This window comes from Podarcis bocagei, assembly GCF_964188305.1.
Source record: "Podarcis bocagei genome assembly, chromosome: 11".
Lineage (NCBI taxonomy): Eukaryota > Metazoa > Chordata > Lepidosauria > Squamata > Lacertidae > Podarcis > Podarcis bocagei.
The window spans coordinates 37,400,572-37,428,150 of record NC_138136.1 but is presented as its reverse complement, the minus strand read 5'-3'; the positions used below and the strand labels follow the sequence as shown (position 1 = coordinate 37,428,150).

At 41.0% G+C, this 27,579-nt stretch overlaps 2 protein-coding genes across 3 annotated transcripts in view; one reads left to right on the top strand and one right to left on the bottom strand.

Annotated features, from left to right (window-relative positions):
- Positions 1-350: 350 nt before the first annotated feature.
- On the bottom strand, positions 351-17,259 carry LOC308597264 (betaine--homocysteine S-methyltransferase 1). Its single transcript, XM_081213089.1, has 8 exons — positions 17,100-17,259; positions 13,224-13,356; positions 9,935-10,053; positions 8,400-8,591; positions 7,164-7,311; positions 5,558-5,740; positions 3,886-4,114; positions 351-2,256 (listed from the first exon to the last, which is right to left on the bottom strand). The coding sequence occupies exons 1-8, from the start codon at positions 17,133-17,135 to the stop codon at positions 2,064-2,066; spliced, it is 1,233 nt and encodes a 410-aa protein (XP_081069215.1). The 5' UTR covers positions 17,136-17,259; the 3' UTR covers positions 351-2,063.
- A 1,103-nt stretch (positions 17,260-18,362) lies between these two features.
- Positions 18,363-27,579, top strand: part of DMGDH (dimethylglycine dehydrogenase) — a 44,671-nt gene continuing 35,454 nt past the window's right edge. The window contains exons 1-4 of one of the 2 annotated variants that reach the window (XM_081212745.1): positions 18,363-18,555; positions 20,807-20,975; positions 24,043-24,141; positions 27,173-27,337. In XM_081212745.1, coding sequence (XP_081068871.1) covers positions 18,452-18,555; positions 20,807-20,975; positions 24,043-24,141; positions 27,173-27,337 — 537 coding nt within the window. In that variant the 5' untranslated portion in view covers positions 18,363-18,451. Of the gene's footprint in view, positions 18,559-20,806; positions 20,976-24,042; positions 24,142-27,172; positions 27,338-27,579 lie in introns of both variants that reach the window. The other variant, XM_081212744.1, reaches the window with a different exon arrangement.

The window sequence follows — 27,579 nt, the reverse complement described above, 5'->3', positions numbered from 1 at the left end:
TTGTTGAACATTTCAGAAGCTGAATAGGCTTCCGGGACAGATTATGTTTGACAACCAAAGTTTAACTGTATATATATATATAGTTACAGCTACATCTGGAGGGCCAGAACTTCCCATTCCTGCTTTATTGTTACAAGATTGATATAGCCTTTTTTATGTGTATGCACAATTACAAAAGAGTTCTATAATGTGTCATGGAGAAGAAAGGTGTCAGGGCAAACATATTCAGGAAGAATATTTTGTGCCAAACGAAGCATGTTAAAACATTGTGTTAGGTACCTTTATTCATTTTTTCTTAACACTGCACGTTTTAAATATAATTTCACTCTTAAAACAGCAAGACATTAGGGTAATTTGTAAATCTTTATTGGTATTAATACAGAACATTGCTCTTAGATATAAAAGAACTGAATGATGTCACATATAGGCCAAACCCCTCAGTATATAGCAGATATTAGTCATCTATTTAGCTTTTTCAGGCAAGGTGAGGCAAGCACCTTAAGTGGCAGTAACCACAGGGGGCAGCAGATTCCAATGCAGATCTTTATTTCTCCCCTTGTTCCTGATGCATATCTTCACTCAACCCTTCTTCCTTAGCAGGGAGGGTGGGGCCATTTTGTGGTTTGCCTCAGGTGCCAAAATGTCTCAGGCCGGCCCTGAGCCACATGCCAGAAGATTTTCAGTCGTTAAGGTTTTAACATGTGACCTTAGTTTCAGTGAGAAATGGAGATTTCCCTTTTTAAAAGCGGGTACCAAAGCCCTCATATGATATTAGATGTAAGAAAGATTATTTCAACTACTTGATCAGGTGCACCAGTGAAGTATATTGGAATGGATCAATCATGCTGAGTGGTGAAAGTAAATGTGATCAGCTTCCACAGATGCTACATGGTGAAGTGGACCTAAATATCTGCATAGTTATAGAGTGGTATCCAGTGGCAACTATGGACGGAAGGAATTGGTCAGCAAAACAGGGAGGGGTTTTTTTTGTCCATTTCCCCTTCCTGCTTAGCACCTCTCAAAACCCATATACGGGGGGGAGGGGGGCAAAAATTTGAGGGATTTAGAGAGGGCATGGAATTTAGGGGTCATTGAAATGGCTTCCTCCCCACTCTACTGGTGGATTATTTCAGTACCATCACTTTTGGATACCACCCACAGTCTGGGAAGCTAAGCAGCTCAAGAGGAAACTTCAGTCATGATCTATATAAGACTTCTTGCTAATTTGTGATGGAAAAGCCAAGTGGATTTTATACCTTTCCAGAAGTTACATGTTTGGATTTCACATGCAGAAAAGAGTTTTATATTCTTGTATCTTCTTTACATTTTTCTGTTTCTAATTGGGACTGTAAATAACCCTTTTTAATAAACTTTTTTTTTAATGCAGAATATTTTTTAGCTAAATTTGATCTCCTGCAATATGCATTTAGAGATTGCAATGGCATCTCAGGCCTAGGAGAATAAAACCAACAAATATTTTGAAAATAGCCTGCTGTTTATCAGAAGTATTTTATTTTTTAAAATTATATAATTGCAGTGATCTAAACTATTCCTATCCTGAGAAAAATATATCTTTCCAAAGTAAGTATTCACCTCTTTTTTTGCTTTCATAGAGAGTGCTATGCTTATTGGGGGGGGGGGGTTCGAAGATAAAACTTCTCCATCTAAGATAATGGGCACAATCCATATAAAGTTCCAATTAACCCAAGTGCTTTGGTGAAATCCTAAGCACATTCACTAGGAAGGAAATTCTGTTAAACGCAGTGAGACCTGATTTTGAGAAAAGTTGCTTAGGATTGGACTATTTTACATGTAAGCATTAAATCCCAATTATTTCAATAGGATTAGAGGATGAATGTGCTCTGAATTGTGTGTACTGCAAATAAATTGGAGTATTCAATAAAAGTGCAGCACATAGCATGGGCGCATTTTCATTTTTAAAAAGTGTTTTGAGATTTATTATACTTCCAACTTGCAATTAATAAATTTTGTCTGATCTTTCCACTGAGTTGTCAATTATACAGTGACATGCTTGTTTTTGCATAGACAAAATTGCTAATAATCTATGCTACAGTGCTGGATTTGAATTTCTGTCTTTTGAAGAGTTCTTTCTGCTGTTGTTCAGATGTTGCTTCTTTCTGCTGTATCAACTCAGCATCCCCTTTGGTCACCCCCCAGGCATCTGGCTTTGACAGTGAGGGGCAATATGGTCTTCCTGAAGCAGGCAACAGATTCTCCCAGTATTCCTTCCTAGCCCTAAGTTAAAAAAGGGACAAATGCTATTCAATATATTTTAAATCAAAGAGGGATACAGTACAAGATATTTTACAAAATATTTTAGCATGTAAATCAACAGATTGTCATAGAATAATTTTGGTTGTAAACCTAACAGTGCAAAGGATTGTTTTAATAACTCAATTTAAGGTGTTCTACTTTTAACTATGGCTCACTATGATGACTCTGATTTTACATACCCATGAAAAAGAGGACCTGTCCTGGAAAAAGAGGACATGTGGCAACCCTAGGATGGACTTGCCAGAGGGATTAATAGTGTAATCATTCAGCCAGGACACTGAGATCTAGCACCAAGGGCCTCAAACCCATAAGGGGGCACATCAACATTGGTAGTGCTGTATTGTTGCTAATTCTCCCCACCCCACCTCCCCAAGGATATTGAGGAATAAAACCCTAACATACAGTATCACTTTTGAAATACAGGTGCTTTTGAAAGGGTTATATGGATATTTCCTAGTTTCTTTTCCTCCTAAGGCCAGGTCAAAAATAACATTGACATATATAATACAGTGATAAGGGGGAGGGGGCTAAAATGAACTTTGTAGCCCCAGGAATATGGATAGTAGTTTTCCAGAAATCTTGACTATAGCTTTTAAACATTGTTGAATGTTCAAAGGCAGCACATTGTTGAACTTCAAAGGCAACCTATATAATGATTGCAATGTAAGACGTTTAAATGAGGTTTCAGGACCTCAGACAACCTTCACAACCATGCTACAGATATATGCTGAACTTTTTAGTGGCCCTCTGGCTTAGCTGCAACAAAAAGGAGGGCAATACCACACAACAACAAAAGAATCCCCAACATTTTGTGTCAGGGAGGGAGAATATTTGGAAATCTGAGAAACTGTTATGAGCACCACAAAATACCCATTTCACAGAATGAAAGTGGTGATGCTCGGAACTGCCCCCACCCCCTGAAAAAAAATATCCCCAGGGGTCCAGGCAACGTATCTACATACTCAAAACAAAGAAAACACAGACCCCCCCCAAAAAAGAGAAACCCCTGGCCTGAAATAAAACCCTCACAGGTTTTTTTAAAAAAATTAAAAATTGGTAGGGACAGAAGGCCTTGATGGGCACTGCATCGGGCGCCCAAGAAGTAGTATGAACAAAACAAGTTAATTATGAAATTGATTTCTAAATGTCCCCACATGTTTGGAGCATGAGGGCAAACTGCACAACTAAGAAGCTAGTATTCTGATTGAATTCAGTCTCTCTAGCTTTACTATACATAGCAAATGCTTACAGCCTAACATGAAAGGAACAACATTTATATCATCAGGAAATCTGAATGAAACTTGACTGTACAATGGTTGAATAACAGGTACCCTTGTAAATTGGAGGGTATTTAACTCAGTCACTGTATTGATCTAAATGCACATATTTAGTAATATCCTGCATCCATTACTTCCATCTTGGTCTTTAGGTCTATAAAATTACTGTTCAAAACTGCTTGTGTGCATGGTTTTGTACCATGACATAGAGTTTTACTACTACCAAGTAATTTGCTATATGAAGCAATGCATTTCTGAAAAAGAAATATATATAGTGGGTTATTTTAGTATCAGAGTTAAAAATATACTTTACCTTGCTCTGACCCATGGTTTGGTATGCATGCTCAATTCGCTCCCCCAGCTGCCATGTTTTTCAGAGGCTTGTGGTAAAAATCCTCTTTCAGGGGCCAGCTCCTCTGCAATTGCTCTGATGTGATATGGTTCAAACCCACAGCACCCTCCAATATACCGAACCCCCAAATTATAGGCCTCTCTTGCATATTTGTGAATATCCCATCTGGACAGAATTCTTGGCTCCAAAGCTGTAATGATATGTAATTACTTTAACTTCACTATTATCTGAACATTCGGTGATAAAAATCTGTGCAAAACACTACCATTGTCATCCAAATGTTTTACAAAATATGCTTGTTTTCTTTAGACAGCGCTAACCAGGACAGACAATTGTGTATTTATTCACAACTACTGAGTTTGCAAACAGCAGCAAGGAGTGAATCAACCTTGGGGAAGAGTCTCTTTCCGGGTACCATAAGGCAGAGCCACAGTAGCCACTCTTGGGGAACAAGTTTTTAGTTTCCAAACTGGCTTGACTTAGGTAGGGCTCCCTATTCCACAAAGTGATCTAAACAAAATTTTCAGCACTCTTTTCTAGTTCCAAGAATTACCTACATGTTTTCCCCACCAAATGGAATAGATCATCTGATGAACAGGGAGGTTCTAATTTTTTTTTATCCCCAGTTCAGCATGCCGGGTGGGAAGCTTTAAGCATACTGAGATGGGGATGAAAATCAGTAGCTTTCTCCTGCTCCTTAGATGATATTTGCAGATCATCTGGGAAGCAGATGGCCCAATTTCATCCCAGTCTCAGCACGGACATCAAGCCCAGCCGTGGATGAAAATAACACACACCCCTCAGCTGATCTGCATGGTAACTGGCCCTGTCTACTTTTGGACTCTGTCCACGAATGAAATGTGACATCCCCCAATAGCTTTTTTGCTGAGTAATGTGGTCTGTGGCCTGAAAAATGGTTCCTATTCTTGCTATAGACGTTTACCTGCCGGCAATCTTTAGGTTTAAATATTTAGACTCTGACCCTACTGTTTTAGTGTTGTATTTTATAATTAATCTAAGTAAAGGTAAAGGGACCCCTGACCATTAGGTCCAGTCGTGACCGACTTTGGGGTTGCGGCGCTCATCTCGCTTTATTGGCCGATGGAGCCGGCGTACAGCTTCCGAGTCATGTGGCTAGCATGACTAAGCCGCTTCTGGCGAACCAGAGCACTGCACAGAAACGATGTTTACCTTCCCACCAGAGCGGTACCTATTTATCTACTTGCACTTTGACATGCTTTTGAACTGCTAGGTTGGCAGGAGCTGGGACTGAGCAACGGGAGCTCACCCTGTCACGGGGATTCAAACAGCCGACCTTCTGATCGGCAAGTCCTAGGCTCTGTGGTTTAACCCACAGTGCCACCCGCATCCCTATAATTAATCTAATTGACTATAAATCACTCTTGAAATATGAATAGAATGATGGTGCATTTAAAAAAAAAAATACATTTTATACAATGCAACATGGCTTCAGTTCCAGACCAACTGTATGCTTTTGAAGGCAATGGGGCCTATTTCCAGTACATGTACTGGATATTTGATGTATACTGTATTTTACTGTACTATTTGAGGTATAAGTGCTATTTTTCTCGCAGCTTCATGCTAAAAACAGCAACAACAACAAAAGTCTTACCAAAAGGAAATTCTGGTAGATCAATGAACCCCTGCTTCCCACAGTCCGGAGTATGAAACGCAAGTGGCTGTGACATGAGGTGTGCTTTTAGTTTAGCAGCTGCCAAGCCCTCCTTCATGAGTTTCAGAGTTTTGAGGGAAGTAGCTGGATCAAAATGGCAGTTCACGCCAACAATAGAAGCACCTAAAGAACAAGAAGTGAAGTGTTTCACAACGTCTTTCAATTCAATATTTTAAACTAATGTGATCTGTGCATAAAGGGCCCCTTTTGATGTTGTGGGTTTTTTTGAACTGCACTTTAAATATGCATGTATGAAAACAGACATAAATAGCAAAGTACTTATTGTCTTTGAAATGCTGGGAGTGTCAGATTAAAGTATGAGATCCACGCCTTGCAGGGCTGGGCTGAATGTACTCTAGACCTGGGGTGGGCAGATGGATTTGCTAAGTTCCCACCCACAAAACCCAAAGACCACAAGCTGGCATCTCTAAATAAATAAATAAATAAATATTTTAATTTGTATCCCACCCTCCCCGGAAGAGCTGGGCTAACATCATAAAAACAACATAATATGCATAAAAACAGACATCAATTAATTAAAATACATCTTAAAATTAATTCAGACAAGTTAAAATCTGGGCATGTGGCAATTATCAGGTTGGAATCACATGCAAAATACCGTATTTTTTGCTCTATAAGACTCACTTTTTCCCTCCTAAAAAGTAAGGGGAAATGTGTGTGCGTCTTATGGAGTGAATGCAGGCTGCGCAGCTATCCCAGAAGCCAGAACAGCAAGAGGGATTGCTGCTTTCTCTGCGCAGCTGTTCTGGCTTCTGAGATTTAGAATATTTTTTTCTTATTTTCCTCCTCCAAAAACTAGGTGCGTCTTGTGGTCTGGTGCATCTTATAGAGCGAAAAATACGGTACTACGTTAGAAAGGGAGGTGAATGTATACTTAGAATTAAAGGGCAGGATGTACCTCTTAGTGATACCTCCCAGTCCAGAAATTTGGTTGTGTGTGTTTTTGTTTTTTGCTCACAGTCCTTTCACACAAAAACCCATTCCTGATTCCTCCCAACCAAAGCTTATTTGCTTTAGCCGCCTGATTTAAGTGTGGAATTGTTGGTATTGTAAAGCAACCAAGTATGGGTGTGGGGTACAAGCTTCAAGTATTTTGTGCCGGGATTTGCATCTCGTGCACCTTTTCAGGCAGAATCAAGAGATTGATAGCTGTTCCCCACTTGCCTGTGGATGGGGCCACTTGCCTGTTTTTCTGTGCTGCAATAGCTAAAGTGGACGATAGGGTCATTTGCAAAGCACTTGTTAAAATGACATTTTTACTTTGAGCTTTAATAAAGCAGATTCGAAATTTTAAAATAAAAAGTAGAACTATTTGAGTAATTGGTCCATTAGGGAGAATGGGGCAATGTTCCTCCCCCCCCCCCCAAGCTGGGTCCACTATGATCCAACAGGCCTTCCCTTTCACCTTGTCCAATATTTTCCTACTCAAACATGCACCTACTTTTGCTGAGCTTCTTTCATCTCATTCCATATCGCTAATATTTTAACTTGTATCACGATGGATATGTCAAATATAGAATCTTACCAGCGTTTACAAGTTTGACAGCACATTCTCCAGGTAATATGCCATGCATATCTCCTTCTGGACCAATACAAAGAGTTGCTGCAACTGGAACCCCAGCTTCTTTTAAGGTTTCAACTGCCCACACAGCTTCTTCAACATGTTCAAAATACTAAAAAGAGACGAAAGGAGTAAGTAAGTAAGTAAGAGAGAGAGAGGGAGAAAGAGAGAGAGAGGAGAGAGAGAGAGAGAGTTCAGAGCATAATACTACCTTTGGTGTGAAAATGTAACAAAAACAAACAAAAGGCTAAAAGAAAAAGTACATTTTAATTTTTTTTAAATTGGGATACAATGCAAAAACCCCACCCCCTGACAAAAGGGCTTTATTGAAGGTCAGAGCCATCGTTGCATCTGCCCCATATCTATGCATGGTGGCTGTGGTGAAATGGAGGTGGACTACGATTAGCCCTGATCACTGCCGGAGCTCCAGACTGGCACAGTGATTGACTCCACACAGGGCCTAATGCCTAGCTCTGCTCCCTCCCCACCTTTGGAATGCTCCATATTTCAAGGCTTTCTGCTGCCCTCCAATGGCAAGAAGAATACCACCAGTGGGCCACTCACCTACATGTTCAGTTGGGAGACACCTTTGCTGAAGCCAGTGCTTCCCCTTCCCAGCCCAGCCCAGCGGAGAGGGAAATTGGGATTCTTGTTATTTTCTAAATATTCAAAACTTCCCCTCCAAAAATTGCATTTGCTGAGTATCTTTCGTCATATACTAAACTCATTTGTACCTCAGGGTATCTGTTTAAGGGTTCTACCAACCTATTCACTGAGCACCTATCCTGATTTGTTCATGTAAAATTTATGTGGAGGCTATATGATATCAGTTTATTGAGCATTCGTTCTGATTTGTTTGTGCAGAGGCTAGGCCCAAGTCATTGTTATCCCACACCTTCCAGGATTGGGGTGGGGCCTGAGGGGCACATGGCCCTGGGCACAATTTTCTGAGGGGGTGCCCTGCCCCCAACTCTTTCTGGCACTCTTTGATGAAGCAGATTTTCTAGATCCATTTCAATAGGGGTTTAGGCCCGGTTTTGGCATGCCTTGGTCACTCTTTGGTGGCAGGTGGGTTGCAAATCTGCAGAGCCCCATTGTGCAAGCAGTTTTTCAATTCACACAAACTCTGGATACGAACCTATCACAAAAGCTGTTTCCCCCATTATCACCGCTTACTGTTTCCTTAATGGCTGCATTTACCTCTGCAATTAAGAAGTCCACATTCTTTTTGGTAAAAACCTCTAGCTGCTTTCGAAAGATTGATTTAACTTCAGCTTCACTCTTGCTACTTAAGTATGAAGGGGTTTGGCTGACGCCTCCAGCCACCAAAGCATCCCCTTCTTGAGCCACTTCTTTTGCAATATCACAGGCTGCTTCGTTTACTTTCTTGCCCTGATAATACGGAAATAGCATTAGTACGGACTTACACCATACACATACCTACACTTTTATTGTAGGAAAAATGAATACACGTTACATTTGTTGTCCAGCTAAGAAGTCTCACATTTTACCAATCATCACAGTACAATTTCATAAGGGGGTGTTTTTTATTAGAGGACAGTGTAAATGTTTGCCTGCTTCGTTTTTGGGTCCAAAATAGTATCTTCAGAGGTCCCAAAAATATTTCCTGAAAATAACTCCTTCTAATCACAACATAAATATAGTTCGCCTCTCTTTGCTGCTATTGAGCCAGCCTGCTTCTATTTTGGCAAAAGCAACTAACCAACCAAAAACTAACTAGGTCTTCATCAGTAGTCCCATCCAGACAGTCAGGAATCATGCAGCAAATGTCATTTATTCCATCACTCTTGGCAAGCAAAGTTAATTTAGAGTGAGGACATGTGTGATCCTAACCAACTACCTAAAAATAGGCAAATGATCCTTAAAATATTGAAGAGGAGAGTGCTTCTCAGTGTTGACAAAAGTGTCTGTATCTCTTCTCTGGTTCTGTCCTGACATTGCTGACATGTTCTCAAGTGAGAGATTTAAAAGCACCTGAGGAAAATATTAGGGGGGGGATGTTTTCAAGTCTGAAAGGTAACCACAGTGTTACAATATCTCTAAGAAGGAGCAGTGGCGTAGCGTGGGTTGTCAGCACCCAGGGCAAGGCAAGTAATTTGCGCCCCCTAACCCGTGGATTTGCGCCCCCTAACCCTAACCCCCAGATGTTGCGCCCGGTCCGGCCGGGCCCCCCTGCACCCCCCACGCTACGCCACTGAGAAGGAGCAAAGGACAAACTGGCCTCGAAAATCAGTTTCTAGATTAAAAAATAGTAACTAGGTTTTACTGAAAAATCAATCAGAAACATTCTTCTTGGCTATTCATGTCTTGCACATAATATTATGTCACACTATAAGGCGTTACTTCTGTATATGGGTATACAAACTTTTCTTTGTCACAATTAATTGATAAATTTAGCCCTTGTCAGCTCCTGTTTTCCACAGTATTAAACAACTTGAAAGTGCTTTGTGAGAAATAACTACAGTAAGAGTAACTAGCTTGCTTCTTTCATCTGACAGGCAGTTGTCCCTGTTTTTTGGGAAGGTAATCCAGGCAGCATCTCTGTCTTGCCATTTCAGTATACTAAATCTTCATATATTTTATTTCTATTTGAATTTTTAAATCTACATCTTTGTATTAATGAGTTAGGTCTTGCAAAGGTGACCCATGTTTCTGCGTTGAGATCATGCAACTGTGCTTGTCAATAAAAATAAAAAACAGTTGAAACTACTCACAGAATGTTTATCAGCTACATAGTTCCCCCTGTTTTCTAATTTGTCATCACTGGCATAAAAGGTGAATGTCTGTAAAACATTTGATCCAGCCCTGAGGAATTCTCGATGCAGCTGACGAACTGCAAAATGTTTAAACAAAACGAAGAGTCAAATATGATGTTAATATTGTGGCAGCAGCTCCTTTTACATTTTATTGCCTTATGTTCCATTTTATGACCTACACATAGTGATTCGCTTCATTTTTAACTGAGTTGTTATACTGTTAAAAAGAAACACTCCCATTGATTTATTAATAAAGGGTATGCGTATTTAATCAATTAAAAAATCTGCACATTAATTTCCCAACTTGCAATTGGTATATGATTAATGCAAAAGGCATCTGAGACTGTTAAACCATTTCACTTGTAGATCTGACAGTTGGACAAAATTGGATTTGAACCAGGAAGGTTTAAGGTTCATCTCTATAGTAGAGGTATCTTGGAAAAGCAAAATCACTCTCTCTCTCACCCTCTTTTTCCTGCCTGTAAAATAAGAACAATGCTGACTTGAGCGTTTTGAAAAACTCTGCAAATTAGAAGTATAAATAAATAGGATTCATATGATAATAACTGATGAAAGACTTCCAGGTAAATCTGAAGTTGCAAAAGAAAGGCACATTCTTTCCTTTCCTTAGAGTGTAATCCAGTGTTATACAAGCAGATTTCCCCTTCTTCTCTTTCCCTCTGCAGCCTCCTGCACTCCTCCCCCAAATTTCTCTAGACTCTCATTGACACCCAACTCCCAAATGACTGTGATCTACTCACAGTATTAAAAAAACTGGCAGTGATCTACCCATTGTTGTTGGATGGACCAAAGTTGTTGAACTTTTTTTTTAGGAAGACACAGGTTTCCCCCCCCCTTTTTTGGGGGGGGGGAGATCACTGAGGGGCCAAAGATCTCCTAGGAACACCCCGTGATCTACAAGTAGATCACAATCTACCTGTTGGACATGCCTGCAGTTTTAGTAGGCATGCAAGGAGCTGCATGAGGAGGAGGAGAGGAAGGGGAAGTCCTGTTGCATGGATAGAAGTCTCTTCTCCACTACTGGATATTGTCAATTAAGCTATTTTTCCTTAATCTACTGGTGCAATATGCAATAGCATTTTTAACAGGCAGTGTATCAAAAGTAGATTTTAAATGGGAAATGTGCCACCCACAACTACAATGAATTTATAATAATAACAATAACAAAACAACAACAACAATAATAATTTATTATTTGTACCCCGCCCATCTGGCTGGGTTTCCCCAGCCACTCTGGGCGGCTTCCATAGAAACCAAAAATACACTAAAATATCACACATTAAAAACTTCCCTGGGCTGCCTTAAGATAGAGACAATAGAACACAGACAGCCAATGCAGTGTCCTCCAGATGTTACTAGATCCCAACCTCAATTGGCCATAGTCAGCATGACCAAAGGTCAAGGATGATAGAAGTTGTAATCCAACAACACCTGCAGTGTAACCATGTCGGTATCCCTGCAGTGCAGGATACTTAATGTGCACAGGTAGGCCACTAATTACTTCTACTTGTTACCTCATTTAGGAAGCATTGTCGGCCACAATAAAAAGGACTTAATTCCAAGCAAATGTGTTGATAATTATGATGCCAGAATAGCTGTCTCAAATCCCACAGCAGTTACTGTGCAATAGCTGGCACCATCCGCACTCTAACCAAAGGCCAGAAAAACAGGCTGTTTCTTCACTTCAAGACTGTTTGGTTTCCTATCCAGTTTCAAGGTCACATCTGACACACTGACACCCTCTGTCACCCCCCCCCCATTTTGACCCATACAAATGTAATTTAAGAATGATTTAAGGTCACATCTATTTCACACTTAGAACACTGTTTGCCTGACTGGTATGGGACTTTCGCAATACACCCCAGTTGTGAAATAGTTGTTTGTTGCATTTTTAAAATCTTGCCTTACTTTGAAGGAGCTGGAGTGATACATGGAAAATTGTAGTGGTGGACAGAAGTAGTAGCATCAGGCTTAATTTCACTCTCCCCATACTGTGGCAGGGACAGTTTTGTCTTTGAAGAGGTACAGGTTTTGCCAAATGATTTTGAACATAAAGCTACTACTGAAAATGGTACCAGAATACATAGTACAGTGGTACCTCAGGTTACATACGCTTCAGATTACGGACTCGGCTAACCCAGAAATAGTGCTTCAGGTTAAGAACTTTGCTTCAGGATGAGAACAGAAATCGTGTTCCAGCGGTGCAGCGGCAGCAGGAGGCCCCATTAGCTAAAGTGGTGCTTCAGGTTAAGAACAATTTCAGGTTAAGAATGGACCTCTGGAACGAATTAAGTACTTAACCTGAGGTACCACTGTATTTGACACCATCAGATACAAACAATGTGGTGGGGTACTACTGTTCACCTAACCTCCTGTTAGTTGCATCACTGCTGCTTACCAGGAGGTAGAGGGGTGAAGTGCTGGCAAGGCCCGCATGGTGCAAACGCAGAGGCAGAGCCAATCCAATACTCCCATCAGCGCATTTGCACCATAGCCATTATCCCCCTCCTGGTAAACATCAACAATGCAATGACCAGAGGTCAGGTGAGCAGTGCCATCCCACCACATTGTCTGCTACTGTAGAAGCAGAGGATAACCAAAAGACCATTGATTACATTAATATGGCTTTTTGTGATTATCACAGTATTTGCTTGCATCCCCTTGTCTTTGTAAATCCAGGACCCTATCTTCAAAGACCTATAGATGCCTTCAGACACAAGATAACAAACAGTATACTTTAAATCCTTGTTTTAAGGCAATCCCAAAACTGCAAAAATATAAAAAGATTAAATATTACTGATATAATGTTAAAGCAATATTTCTGTAATAACCAGTTCAAAGTGTCATAAAATACGAAATCAGGTATAAATCAGAAAATGTGCCCATTAAAGAGCCCATTAAAATTTGTTGAATAGAACCAATTTTCATTGGCCTGTGCGTTGTGCCCAACAGCCCCTATTTAGCTAAAGTGGACTGTGATTAAGTCCATTGAATGAAATGGGATGTGAACTAATTGCACCCGACTTATTCCACTGATTTCAAGGGGCATAAAGCACAATCCTCTAAAGCCTTACTCACTGTATTTAATGATGTTTACTCCCTAGTAAGTTTGTTTAGGGTCACAGCTTTTATTATGACTAACTTTATCAAGCATAGGGGTCAATGTGTATTCTACAACTGGGAATTTTACACAATTCATAATGTATACATTGCAGATTAAACTAACCTGCTTCTGGGTGTTCTAGAGCAGCTTCTGGAGTCCAAGGCCCAGCTTTTACATATCCCCTCTTTTCGAGAGCAATGACAAATCCTCCATCACCAATCACAATTTCTCCAGCATCTAGACGTTCAAGAATACCCTAGAAGAAGAAGAACAACAACTACATAGTGTTCTAATATTTTAGAACGTTCAGCTAAAATGTCTCCAAGCAACTTAGATCTGAAAACATATACATAAATACATTATATCATGTAGAGGAGAAAAAAATAATAAATTACATTAACATTTCATATAAAGTTAAGCTGCTGCACTTGTGATCTTCCTGGGGTGCAAGCCTGGGCAGTGTGTATGGAGGTCCTGGGATGTCTAGACAAGACAACACTTCTTGGTGTGGTCCAAAGGAAAGCAGAGCAATACGTTTGATTCCAGCAGGGCAGCGGGAGTTGCCAGGAGGCGGCGTACAAGGCACCATCCACTCATCTTAAGACTCCATAATGGATTTGTGTAGGGTTTACTCCTTAGCCTTATCTTCTCCACAAGATATCACACAAGGCAGTGGAGGTTTAGGATCAGAGTTTTCATTCTCTGAAAGTAGATGGGCTACTTTCCCATGCTGATGAGCCCCATATGCTCCTAATTTCCCTCTACAGCATATGCAGAAGCCGCCTTCTTGACCGTTGGACCCACTATTTATCTTGTCCACTCAATCCGCCACAGTCTGTCTTCACATGTAAAGGAAGTCCCTAACTTGCCAAGGGTTTGAGACTCATCGGCTACCCTCATCTGGTTTAGTTTGCCAGTTGAAGCTGTTCCTGAAGCTGTCGCATACTGACAGCTTCTAGGAGCCACAGATGAGAGCTGAAGAAGTTTCTGAAGAAACTTTGTAAGATTCCACTGGTGGATTGCCATGTAGAAAGCAGCTATCATCAACCATGCCAACACATCTGTCTTAAATCTCTCTTTGTGTGCTAGTTTTATATAATTCCCACTGATAAGAGAATGCTTGCCAGGAGGACTATGCCAAGTTTATTACTCAACCCTCTGAAACTCACACCAAGTCATTTTGTGTCATTGTATTAATTCTTTAAATGCAAGACTACTACAACAGCCACTAAATTCACCAGTTGTGTGCTGGGTTCACAGAGCACAATTTATTTATTTTTTTGGACTAGCTACTTTGAATCTGCACGACAAAAACTACAGGAAATATGTAGAGGGTCACATTCAGCTTCCAGGATGGAAATTACCCATTCCTGATTTAAGAGGACTATTGAAACCCTGAAAGGTCAAAGGAACACAACCTTTACCCTTCATGGCACTTCATTATCACCAATGCACTTCTTGGAAATCCTCTCGATTACAGCAAATTCGTATATATATTTATAAAAAAATTATTTGTACAAAATATTTTACTACTTTGTCTATAGAAACATATCTGGTGGCTATTATGGGCCTAAAAGGAAAAACAATACTTGCATTCTATAAAATACCCAGTCTGGAGGTGATACCAATGACGGCATTTATAGTATATCATACTAGCATCTCTTGGGCGAACAGGTAGACTTGAACCTATTTGTGCCCTATGTTGGTTTTTATATCAAGTCAAATCCATCTAGCTCAGAATTTTCTACACTGACTGGCAGTAGTTTGCAGGATTTCAAGGAGGAGTCTTTCTTAGTCCCACTTGGATATCCTGGGGATAGAAGCTCCTATACTAAACTATGCCCTTCCCTAAGATGAGGTGTCATTTTGGGTTATTACTCCCTTATGTGCTTGATGGCAGATCCTGTTCAAAGTATTATTTCCCCTTGAGTATGTAATGCTATTTATTAGGGAAAAGTTTGCTGACAATTGCCTGGGCTGCCATCTGAACAGCTTTTTGTGATCCCTCAGTCATAGTTAACTGAGGCATTAGTGACAGCTGTCCTGTGTTTCTTTTCATAGCTGCAGTGACAGTTGCTGTTGAATCTCAGACTGACCTCTCCCTAAATGTCCGTGCCCCCTTTTTTATTAACTGCTTCACGATTTACCAGACCTGCTTCATAAAACTCTGCTTCTGAAGTGAAGACAGTGTGAATTGAGTCTAGCAGTACACATGTTACACACTACACTTGCCCATGTGTTCTAGGAACATATAATCTGGACGCTAACATTTTTTAAACAAATCTGAAAGGCAGTGTATTTACCTATCACCAAAAAGTTCACCCTTCCGTTAGGAAACAGCTGTTCTGGAATGGGGCACACTGCCTTTCTAGCTTAAGTAAAAGCTTTACAGAAGGTGCCACCAAATGCTTTGCCAGGTGTTGGTCACCCACATATGCAAATACTGTACTTATAAACACTTGCAGAAGAACAGTTCTCTGCTACAGCAACATGACAGTGTCTCTCATTCTTAGTTCTATGCTTCTTTTTCTCCTTCTCTCTCTGTGAGGCTTTTGGGGCAGCATGATTCCCAACACAGTCTTTCTAAATCTATACAGTATCAAAATATAATCTCCTGCCCAAGCATTGTTTACACTTCTCTTCATTTTCCATGCTTTGTATGCAAGAGGTGCCCACATTTTCCACTGTAGTCAAATATTTTTGTTCTTCTAGCCATAACATTGCCCAGATTTACCTTTCTTTCTCCATTAACACTGCCAAAATCATTGCCAAGGAGCTGTTTATTGGTTGACTGGTGCTACTTTTTTATCTCTGTTTTTCTGAACACTATCTAGTATCATATGCTAGATTATCCATCTTCATAAAAGCTGTATTGATAAAATCTAATAATCTATTTCTTCAGGTTTCCCCCTGCATGTGACTTTCCTTCAAACATATAACTCCATAGCTATGCACACATACATACTCCATTTTCCAACAGGCATATTATCCATAGGTCTAATATTTAAGAGTACTTTTACCTCTCCTATTAGGTTTTAGTGATATACATGATCAAGCAACAGTAACACAAATATTTAGATGAATTCCTTTGAAATCACACGGAGTAACGTTTATGAAAGCAATTAACAATGAGTCTTCTAGTGAAGCTTTCTAATGACAATGAAGATTCACATCTGCGGGACTGCAAATTTGCATATTCATGGAATAGGAAGTGACCCAACAATTCTGACTGATTACATTTTTATGCAGAATCCTGGCCAAAGCATGGAAAAAGTATCTATCTAAATCAGTATCACATTCAGTTGTTCCAAATGCAGAAAACACACTTTGCTATCATACTGAACATTTCCATAACAATGTGAATAATCAGATTTATACACAAAATAAATGAAAAGTCTTGGGATATAAAAAATTTGTCAGAACCAGGTGCCCCTGGCTTCAATACGTGCCCTGGATTACACTTCACAGTGTCTAGGGCAGCTGAGATAGTTAAGGGTGTAGACCAGTGGTTCCCAACCTTTTTTTGCCCATGACCCACCTAAGCATCTCTAAAATCCTGATGCCCCCCCCCATATATAATTCTTATTATTCGAAAAGTGAACTCCTGTTCACGTGGAGGAAGCCTAAAGGGCCATTCACTATTAATAATTCATTCTCGAATTGCCCGCCTTAAAAATCAAATTGCCCCCCTGTGGGTGTAGACCGAGGTGTCTATTTCTATACCTCAACTCGTGGAGCGGACTTTCACCTTTGACCCTCTTGAAGCCCCCAGGGTCTGCCTATTAGCAAAGCCCCAAACGACCCCTCTCTCTCGCTCACAACTTTTCTATTAAAACACCGTTGTTCTTTTTCTCGATGACGCCTTGCAGGAGATAATCGACCACCTCTTGCCCGAACACTCCAAAGCCAGAGAAAGGTCTGGCGGCTCTATTACACCTCGGGGCTTCTCTTCACAACGAAACCAAGCAAGCAAGAGCCCCAAGCAGCCGGCGGCTTTACCTTCTTGTTTTTCGGGGTCCCTCCAATAGGTGCCATGATCCGCCGCCCTGTCGATCCTTGTCGGGAACTGCACTTTCCCTCCTCTGCCGCCGAGACAAACGAACAGAGCGCGCCCCAGCGAAGTGGCACAGAGAGCGCTGCAAACCGCTCGCGCGTTTTATATCCCTGGGAAGGGGCGGCCGGAGGTGGGTGGATCCTGAGCTGGACGTCGATTGGAGAAAGAGGCGTCTCAATATAGCTGCGTTCGCCCGGGCAAGACCCTGCTCGGACTTGCTCCTTTCTGCGAAGGGCGAAAAGTAACGGTGCCTCGAGAACTCAAGCACCGGATAACCTCTCTCTCACGCTCGAAGAAGCAGCAGTGTAGAATCACGGCTACTTAAACGCTCCATACATTAAAACGCCACTTCGAGCATTTGGCAACTCATAGCTACCTATAAATAATTATTAGGGTGTTAAGCGCTAACGGCACAGCATTTTGCCTTGCGTGCAGGAGGTCCCAAGTTGGGGAAAACTCGTGACTGAAACCCTGGGCAGCCGCTGCCAGTCAGTGTGGACAATACTGAGGAAGATAGACCGATGGTGCGGCTCAGTATATGGCAGCTTCCTACGGGGCGGGAGGAAGCAATGCTTCAAATTCCCACATAATTCCCCTCGCCTCCCTCAAGCGCCTAGCTCATGGATGCCACAAATGCATCATATTTTTCAGTGTGCTGTTAGAAGCTGGCTTCCAACGGCCATTTTCAGGATTTCGTGTATACTTCCCAAGGTTTTGAGATTCCTCACTGCAGGAAGCAAGTCATTTTTCCTAAACCCCACTCACCCAAATATGTATCTTTACCGGGTATAAAAAACATGGGCCGCTTACAATGGGTGGGAGAGGGCGCAGGAGGAAAAGCACTTTTTAAAATACGAAAGAGTTGGTCTTAGGTTTGGGCGCGCCTCCACCGCGTTTCGCCTCCCCTCACGGCGCCAATGTCGTTTTCTTCCTTAACTTCCCCTGAGCCTCAGTTTTTGTCTCCTCGCCCTGACACCCGCATCCCTAGCTCCCAAGAAGCCATTTCGGCGGGGGGAACCCATCCAGCAATTATTGCTCCCTTTCCCCCACCCCTCAAAGGGAGAAAGGTTTAAAGGTAATAACAACACCCCCATAAGCTGCTCTTTCGCCTTCGAGGGGCGGTCCTGGTTCCCTCCGCCGTGGGGATTGGCCGCAGAGTGAGCTCTGCCAACTGGAAAACGACGGCTCAGCCTGTCTGTCTTGTGGGGAGCAGCGGGAGCGGGGTGCACATTGGGAAGGAAAGAGCCTCGGCTGGCCGAGCCACCATCTCCTGAGACAGACAGAGAGAGAAGAAGCCATGCTTCGGGGAGCCCTGCGGTCGCTCCCGCCAAAGCTGTGGGGCAGGGAGCCCGCTTTCTCGCCTCCTGCTCGGCCTTTTGCCTGCAGCCCGACCACTGAAAGGTGGTGAGTCCAGCTTCAGGCTCTTGCCTCCACTTCTTCCCTAGCCGCGTTATTCTCGAGTCTGGCCTCAAATAAAGGCTGGCTCTATGTGCATAGGCAGCCAAGCTGCTCTGTGGTGGTGTTGGTGGTGTAATTTGTCCCAGACCCGAGACTGGGAAGTTTTGGGGTGCTCCTGACTTAAAAAGGGATGTTTCTCCTATTTCGTGAAATTGGTCTGAGGCAGAGAGACTTGGGGTTGCGTTTTACATGCGTGAAATTATTAAAACATAGCAGGGTGAGGATGCACTGAATTACACCTGAACAAATTTAATGTAGATCCTGTGAGAAGTCAAATTAATATTTAGTTACATTTTTATTGTATTGTTCCTTCACAGAGTTCAGGGTAGCATACATTGTTCTTTCATCTTCACAACAGCGGAGAGAAACTCATCCCTTTGTCATCTGGGAAGCTTTGTGGTTGAATAAGGATTGGAACCCAGGTCTTAATGTCATAAGTCATTTCTAAAAGGCTGCATATATTCCTGCTTGCCTTTGATCCATTCTTGGCATACTTAGAACTCTACAAAATTGCCTTTTTCTCCTCTAACAGTGTCTATGGAGGCATTTTGGGGGTGCATTTGTGTGCATCCTGTTGTAGCCCATATTCTGTAACTCCTATGCAGGTGTGAAATGCCTTAGCTAAAAAGGTAAATACTTTCTCCAAAATCCTTGCATGTTGGTGACACTGAGATGTCCCTCCCTCTCCCCATCCCACAACTATAACCTTTGTGTTTAGAGATCAACCAAAATTGAGAGAGGTCCATTCTGTGTCCATTCCCACATGGTGTATCATTAATACACACTGAAAGGTAAACACAATTGAAGACTTTTGAACATTAAATTGGTGTACCTCAGCTCAATATGGAAGCTGCCTTTAGGGTGAATGAGCCTGTGAATGGTTGTGAGTAGTGAACAGTGGTGGTGGCTGCTCCTCCTCACTTGAGCTGGTAGGGCAGTGGGCAGGGCAGCTAACAGCAACTGGAGCTAGGGATAAGCAGAGCCAGAGGTCACAAGAGGCAAGCTCACTTAATCCAGAAACACACACTGGGCACTTCTAGACTGTCGCCATTGTATAACCTCCCTGCCAAAAGAATAAGAATGAATGCTCGATAAATAGCTCCATAAACATGTACAAACAGACAGGGCCAGCCCAATACATTTTGGAACCTGAGGTGAACCACCAAATGGTGCCCTCCACCCCACCAAGAAAAATGGGGTGAGTGAAGACCTACATCAGGAACAAAGGAGGAATAAAGATCTACATTGGGACCTGCTGCCCCTGTGCATCCTGCCGCCTGAGGCAGTCATCTCACCTGTCCTCATGGGTTGGCTGGCCCTGCAAACAAAGCAAAATGAAAGCTTGATAAGTAGGTTATATGGAAGCAAACACAGAGTTGACACATACACAAGTGAGTGTGTGGCAGGGGAAGAAAGCAAGGCTGGGGACTCGGAGAAGGACAAATGGAGATGTTGAAGGCAGGCAGGGGGGTTCTGCATGGCACTGCAAGAAAGCGAGTCTTTCCCTCCAGCACGGAAACCAAAAATCTTGCTGTGGCTCATTCCCTCTGCTTCAAACAAAAGTGGCACAATCTGCCTGCTCTTTCTGCTGCTTCCTACCCAGTGTCTGGAATGGTATGTTAACTAAGCTCCTCTCAGATTTGCAGCAACGGCAGCAGCAGTGTGATTAGCTGAAAGCATTCTCAGTGAATCCTCGTTTCGCAACCTGGATAAAATGGGAGGGGAATATTTTGAAGCGCTCTCAGTGGATTGGTAGTGGGTGTCATTCTGAAAGGAACAGTGTTATGAATAGAATCATTGAATTGTAGAGTTGGAAGGGACCATGAGGCTCATCTAGTCCACCCCCCTGCTATGCAGGAATCTTTTGCCCAACATGGGGCTCAGACCCACAACCCTGAGAGTCTCTACCAGCTGTGCTATGATTTTGCACAAAGTGCAGCAAATAAGTCTCATAATCGCACAAAGTGCAGCAAATGTCTCATAATTGGCTAGCTGTTTTCATTCTCTAGGAAAGAAGGGAATTTGATAATTTATTTATTTTTTATATAATTTGTTTTTTAAACTGAGGCTTCTTTCACTCTGCTATCTTAGGGATGACAATATACTTCTTGAACTATTTATGTAAAATACATAAGAAATACAGTATATAAAAAAAGACAAAGAAGCAAGATTCCTGTTTCTATGTTTTTCCTAGGGAAGAAAAACCTTCTATAGAAGCAAGATGGAAAGATGCAGCAGAAACAGTAATTATTGGAGGTGGTTGTGTTGGTGTTAGTCTTGCCTACCACCTGGCCAAGGCTGGCATGAAAGACGTACTTCTGTTGGAAAAGTCTGAACTCACTGCTGGATCTACATGGCATGCAGTAAGGGAAAGTTCTAACATATTAAATATGAAACAAGCCATCCGATTTTTAGTTGCTTAGATAATAACAATTTCATAAATTATATAATTATTGTCATTCTAAATATAGCCTTTCGCAACTCATTAAATTGTCTCTCAGAAACACAGTGGAAATTTGCATAGAGCTGAAACTCATTAATTACTGATGTTTACTATGGGAGTGTGACAGAATAGCTCGTCCATTGCATGTTTGGCAATTGAAGTTGGGCCTCGCAAATGCTACCATTATAGCATGTAACCTAAGCAAGCGGAAGCAGTTTTTTTTAAAAAAAACCTAACGTGTTTAGTTACAGCTCCTTGCCAAGGGTGCAAGGGAGCATAGGTACACCTCTGTGTCTTCTGAAGCAGCAAAATCCTTCTTGTACCACCTGCATTTTTCAGGAAGATTGCTCCCTACCCATACAACTGAAGCCAATAGAAGCCTTTTTGCAACACTAGGTTTTTTTTGCAGGGGAGGCACAGCACACAAGGAGGAGAGTTTTAGACCTTTCTTCATCAGCTGCAACTTCCCTGCAAAAAGATGCCTCATGCCACAATTATGCATGAAAAAGGCAATTATTGCCTCCAATAGAGGGCTTTTAAAAAGACTAATTATGGAGGGGTGGGGAGGCAGAGGTACGAGAGATCTGCAGGGTGGATGAAGGGTCCCCAGGGGGTGTATCTGACCCATGGGTAGGGATGTTTGAGAATTCCTAAGAAAACAGAAACAGGAGTGGCAATTGGCAGTGTTTGCTTATTTTCCCATGTCTGGAACAGAAATCAATCCAGTGAATGTGTTTAGCATTCAGTGTTGTTGTTGTTGTTGCTTTCAGCCTGCAAGCAATACGTAATTGATTACCTTCGCCTCACATTTTCATTGTGTTTCCTTTGCATTGAAATGAATGGGGTGGAATAATGTAACGACAACATAATTTATATAATTAATTACACGTTAGGTAATTTCACTACAGTTGACAGCAAGACGAATAGCATACTTTTTGGCAGATGATGACTACAATGGAGTGGAAGCAGCGCTGCCTGCTTACAAATACAGAAATGGAAAACAATGCCTTCTTACATCACTACGCATAGACCAGCAGTTCCACATCTCTGAAAGTGACAGGACTCCAATGTTTGACCTGAGTTAATGTTGTATCTTAATTCTGCCTCTGCCTTGTTAAGATTGTCAGGATTGCATTGAAAGGTGAAAAACTCTTACACTGATTTAATGGAGAGAGGAAGACCATTTGGCAAGGTTCCCTGCATATACTAACCATAGCATTCACAGAAAAACAATCTATTTATATTTCTGTAGTTATGCAAGGCATTCTGCTCCATGTGGGAATTACAGATTAGTAGCTGGATCCATATTACGCAAACTGTGCAGTGACCTAGCTAGTTACCAAGAAGAAGTTGTTTTCAGTAGCTTGCAGCCTCAGGGTAATCCTAGATATCATATCGTGTGTCAGTGGTGGTGGCTGTAGTAAAGCCAAATTAGACATTACTAACATGTACCGTATCTGCTGAAGTGGTATACATTTCTAGTCACCTTGCATATTCATATACTATTGTAAATTATCAAAGTAGCACTTGATAGGCTTTATGAAATATAGTGACTCTCAAATTTTGTGTGCATAATTCTGCACAGTGTGTCCTCCCAAGACCAAACTTCAGTGTGTATTTTGGTTCCATAAATTCCTTGAGCATTTGATGCTGCTCTCAGCATTTGATTCTCAAGCTGTGTTGATGTGCTTGCCATTGGAATTTTAGGCTGAAATCAGATACACACTTAGCTGAGAGTAAGTCCCATTGAACTCAGTGAATTCACTCAGTGTTAACCACTTAAGCGATTATGAATAGATGAGCTTCCTCTGGCTTGCTTAATAATTAAAGCTGTTGCAAACTTTGAGAAAACTCAAGTCTTTCCAAGAATTTTCTGAGAATGCTTTCTGAGCCCAGTGGAGCTCTCCATTAGCTCTCTTTTATCGCTAATTCTCCATCCCAAACTTACACATCGAAGTGGTGAGGGAATTGGTCTAGGTTGGCAAAGCCTATTGCAGATGTTTTGAAACACTCCTGCAGTATAGATATCACTGAGGATATTGATCATAGAAGTACAGGCAGCACTAACTAGTATGATACAGAAAGCACTAGAGCAGAATTGTAGTAAGGCCCTGCCCTTGCATTCCTGTAAGGTAGAGATGACTGTGCTGGTTATGAACTATGTTGTGCTAGAATGAACATACTTCTATGCCATTCGTTTCCAGCCAAAGGATAGGATCAGGTTTTTAGACAAAGAATAAATTGAACTCCCAGAATTATGCAGCTTAGATTTGCAGAATACAACATACAGGGATTATTTCATCTTTCAGTGAAGCATGCAAAGTGTAGCCTATATAAGAATGCTGTTTTTAGTCTTCCTATGCTCGTGCTTATGCACAAGAGAGAAGTATAGCTCTAAGGTATGAACAAGTAAAACAAATCTGATGGAAAGAAAAACCTTAAGAGGGAAAATCCTTACCCTCCAAAACCCCAGCTCCATAATAATTCAGTGGCATGGAACATTGAGGGACTAAGAGGGGGGAAACTGGGTGGAAGGAGTATAGAGTAAAATGGCTAGAACTGAGAACAGAGAAGCATAGCTACGTAGAAGGAACTGTCTCAGTGTTCAAATAGGTCACTTCTTGGTTCTCAAGGAGAAGCTCTTTTTCATTTTTCCCAGGGGTGAAAAAGAGAGTTGCTCATACATGTTAATGGAGAAATTAAACAATTTAATGTAGCAGGGATTGGGCACAAATGTGTCTTTCTCCTCCCTCACCTCCATAAAACCCCAAATGTGGCAGTGGTGGAACAAAATTGTCTCAACGGAGTGGGGAGCTCAAAAAAGCTCAGTGGGGGACCCACATGCTTAGTGGGGAAGGGGGAGGAAAACAGGTAAGTGGGGATGGGGTGGGGTGGAGCGACTGGAACCATGAACAGAAGCATTCCACGCTGCAATGTTTTGTTGAAGACACCCCCATTTGTATCCTTTTTTTGTTCTTTTTTAAAAGGCAGGTTTGACAACGTATTTCCACCCTGGAATAAATCTGAAGCAGATCCATCACTACAGCATCAAGCTTTATGAACAATTAGAAGATGAGACTGGACAAGTGTGTATCTTTAAATATATTTATTACAGATCCAAAATCTTGTGAAATACAGCATTCTGCACAAAGCAAGAACATTTTGCATGCTTGGGGTTGTTTAGCAACTTTAGAAACTCCCTAATGATTGCTCCCAGTGGCTTCATGTAGATTTTAAATAGCACTGAAGACAACATAGTGCCCTGTGGCACACTATAGCTCAAAAGCCAAGGGGCTGAGGTCCAGGAATTATTGCAGCTGCATCAAACACAACCCTCTCAATACCTCCCCCCAAAGGGGGTATTTGTGACCAGGTGGTAGTTGTTAAATATTGTTGAGTCTAGGGTGGGTTTTTACAGGGGTGGCTGCACTATTCCTTCCTTCTTTCCACCTCCTCATACAGAGACCCATTCACCACATCCTGAACTCACCCAGTCTTATCCCCCACCATATATATATATATATATATATATATATATATATATATATATATATATAGGTTTTGGTGTCTTCGGGTGTCTTCCCGTGTAAGAGTTGGGGTGTCTAGGCGACGTTTCGACGAGGTCTCACTCGTCATCTTCAGGCTGGTGCTTTCGGCTTCTTGTTACTAGAACAGAGCTCTGTTCTAGTAACAAGAAGCCGAAAGCACCAGCCTGAAGATGACGAGTGAGACCTCGTCGAAACGTCGCCTAGACACCCCAACTCTTACACGGGAAGACACCCGAAGACACCAAAACCTACATTCCTGTACCCGTGAAAATCTACGAAAGCATATATATATATATATATATATATATAAATTTTTTATTAGGTTTTACACAAATATCACCAATCCAACAATTTCACAAATAACATATTTCCATCTTTTAGACTTCCCTCAGCTTCTCTGACAATCATCCATGTTAAAATTGTTATCTACGCATTCCCCAAATTTCGTATCGCCTTTTAAAATACCTTTTCGAACATATTTACATTCTTGCAATATTCCTTATACTTTTACAAAGCTTCTTCAAAACCCAGTAGCGTTGTTTGTTCATCACATACAGTCTTCAAATAATCTGTAAATTTTCCCCAATCCTCAGTGAACTTGTGATCTCGTTGATATCTTATTTTTCCAGTTAATTTATCCAGTTCTGCGTAGTCCGTTAACTTCATTCTCCATTCCTCCAGAGCCGGTAATTCTTCCTGTTTCCATTTTTGGGCCAATAATATTCTCGCTGCTGTTATTGCATACTGAAAAAGTTTACAATCCTTTCTATTTATTTCATTTCTTGTTATTCCTAGGAGAAAGGTTTCTGGTCTTTTTACAAAAGTATATTTCAACATCTTCTTTAACTCATTATATATCATCTCCCAGAACCCCTTCACCTTCTTACATTCCCACCACATATGAAAAAAGGTTCCTTCTTTTTCTTTACATTTCCAACACTTATTACAAGTTTTAAACATTTTTGCTAATTTAACCAGTGTGATACACCATTTTCATAACATTTTCCTTTAACGTGGTGCACGCTGTAAATCTCAAATTATCATTCCATACTTTAACCCAATCTTCAAACTGTATATTATACCCAAAATCTCTGGCCCAGTGAATCATTACCACCTTGCTAGCCTTAATCATCCAAGAAGGGCAAGGGTCCAAATGGTATGTCATTGGGAGCATACATGCAGAGGTGTACCCAGGCTCCCTTGCAGCCTTGGTCAAGAATCTGGCCTGGCTATTCCAACAATTTAATCTTTGCTAGACCCAGGAATTAGAAGTGACTCAGGGATATAGGCTAACATCTCCCCACCACACAAACTCACAATACTATGATAATGGCAATTTGTCAGTGCCCTCTTATTCAACTTCATGAAGGTGGAGCGTCAAATAATTTCCCTTGTTTTGTTTTAATGATTGGTTTTATTGTTTGCTACTTTGGAAAATACTAATGAGTGTTTAAAAACTATGTTTGAACATTAAAGTATGACTTGTATTAGAATAATAGAATTGTAGTGTTGGAAGGTGCCCCTGTGGGTCATCTTGTCCAAACTCCTGCAATGCAGAAATCTCAACTAAATCATACATGTCAGATAGCCATCCAGCCTCTTATTAAAAACTTCTGTTTGTCCACCACTGTCAAACAGTTCTTGCTGTAAGAAAATTCTTTCTGATGTTCATAATCTCCTTTTTGTAACTTGAAGCCACTGGTTTTGGTCCTACCTTCTGGAGCAGGAGGAAACAAGCTTGTTCCGTTTTCTATGCGACAGCACTATAGATACTTGAAGATGACTGTCCTATCTCCTCTCAGACTCCTCTAATCCAAACTAAACATACCCTAATCCCTCAACCATTTCTCATAAGGCTGTGTTTCCAGACCTTTGACCATCCTGGTCGCCCTCCTCTTCACATGTTCCAGTTTATTATTGTTTATTATTTTGTTATTTATTTCATTTCTATACTGCTTTATATTTTCAAGAAAAATCTCAAAGCAGTTTACAGCATATTAAAACATCAATAAAACAATCTGAAGAAAGTCAAATATAGAGTATACAGTCAAAGCAACATAATTAGCGAAAAACTAAAATATTATCTTAAAGATTTCAAAATAAAACATTACAAAGGAGGTCAACTACAGAATACATATTTAACTCAAACAAAGTTAACATAAAACTTAAACATTAAAAAACCCCATTGCTAAGTGAAGTCAAATATAAAATGCACATTTAAAACAGCATAATGAACAAGAGAATAAAATATCATAAGCATGACACAGCTGTTTAGCAGGCACAAAAAGATGGGGCAAAAGAATCCAGTAGTTGGGGTTTGTTGTCAGGCGTATCCTTCTTAAATTGTGGTGCCCAGAATTAAACAGAATTGAAAAGAAAACTAAAAATTAAAGTGGTTAATCTGTTGGTACATTTCAAATAACTATAAAGTTAATTATAGCAACTCATTATTTATTCTGTAGCCTCTTCTGAAGATACACTATGCCATGGTTATCATTTAGGACTTTATTGGACTGCTTGTAAGTATTCTATATTGGGAACCTGATAGTCTTTTTTCTGTTCCTGTTAGGCTGTTGGGTTTCATCAGCCAGGAAGTATTAGAATTGCTTCAACTCCAACGAGGGTGGATGAGTTTAAATACCAGATGTCTCGGGCTGGTTGGCACCCAGCAGAGCAGTATCTTATCAAGCCAGAGAGAGTACAAGAATTATTCCCTTTAATAAACATGGAAAAGGTAAACAAATTCAATTATTTTATTTCCAAATGATGTGAAATTTATTTTACATGCAGAAAATATGACTCTGTGATTCAATATCCCTCTTCAAAATTTGAAGATTATTTTATAGTACACAACTCTATTAAATTTTCCTAACATGAAACCATTTGAAAGAAGTTGCCTCAGGCAGCAGATTTTACAGAGGGTGCCATTTTTATGTATCCAATATCCAGCTTAGTGTGTCATTTACAGAATGAGCT

What these genes read in the sequence shown, in the direction of transcription:
- LOC308597264 (XM_081213089.1), bottom strand. Translation starts at nt 17,135, where the DNA reads ATGGCACCTATTGGAGGGACCCCGAAAAACAAGAAG. An exon ending in GGACCCCGAAAAACAAGAAG is followed by an intron (nt 13,357 to 17,099) that starts GTAAAGCCGCCG and finishes TTCTTCTTCTAG; the next exon opens with GGTATTCTTGAACGTCTAGA. An exon ending in TGGACTTCTTAATTGCAGAG is followed by an intron (nt 7,312 to 8,399) that starts GTAAATGCAGCC and finishes GTCTCTTTTTAG; the next exon opens with TATTTTGAACATGTTGAAGA.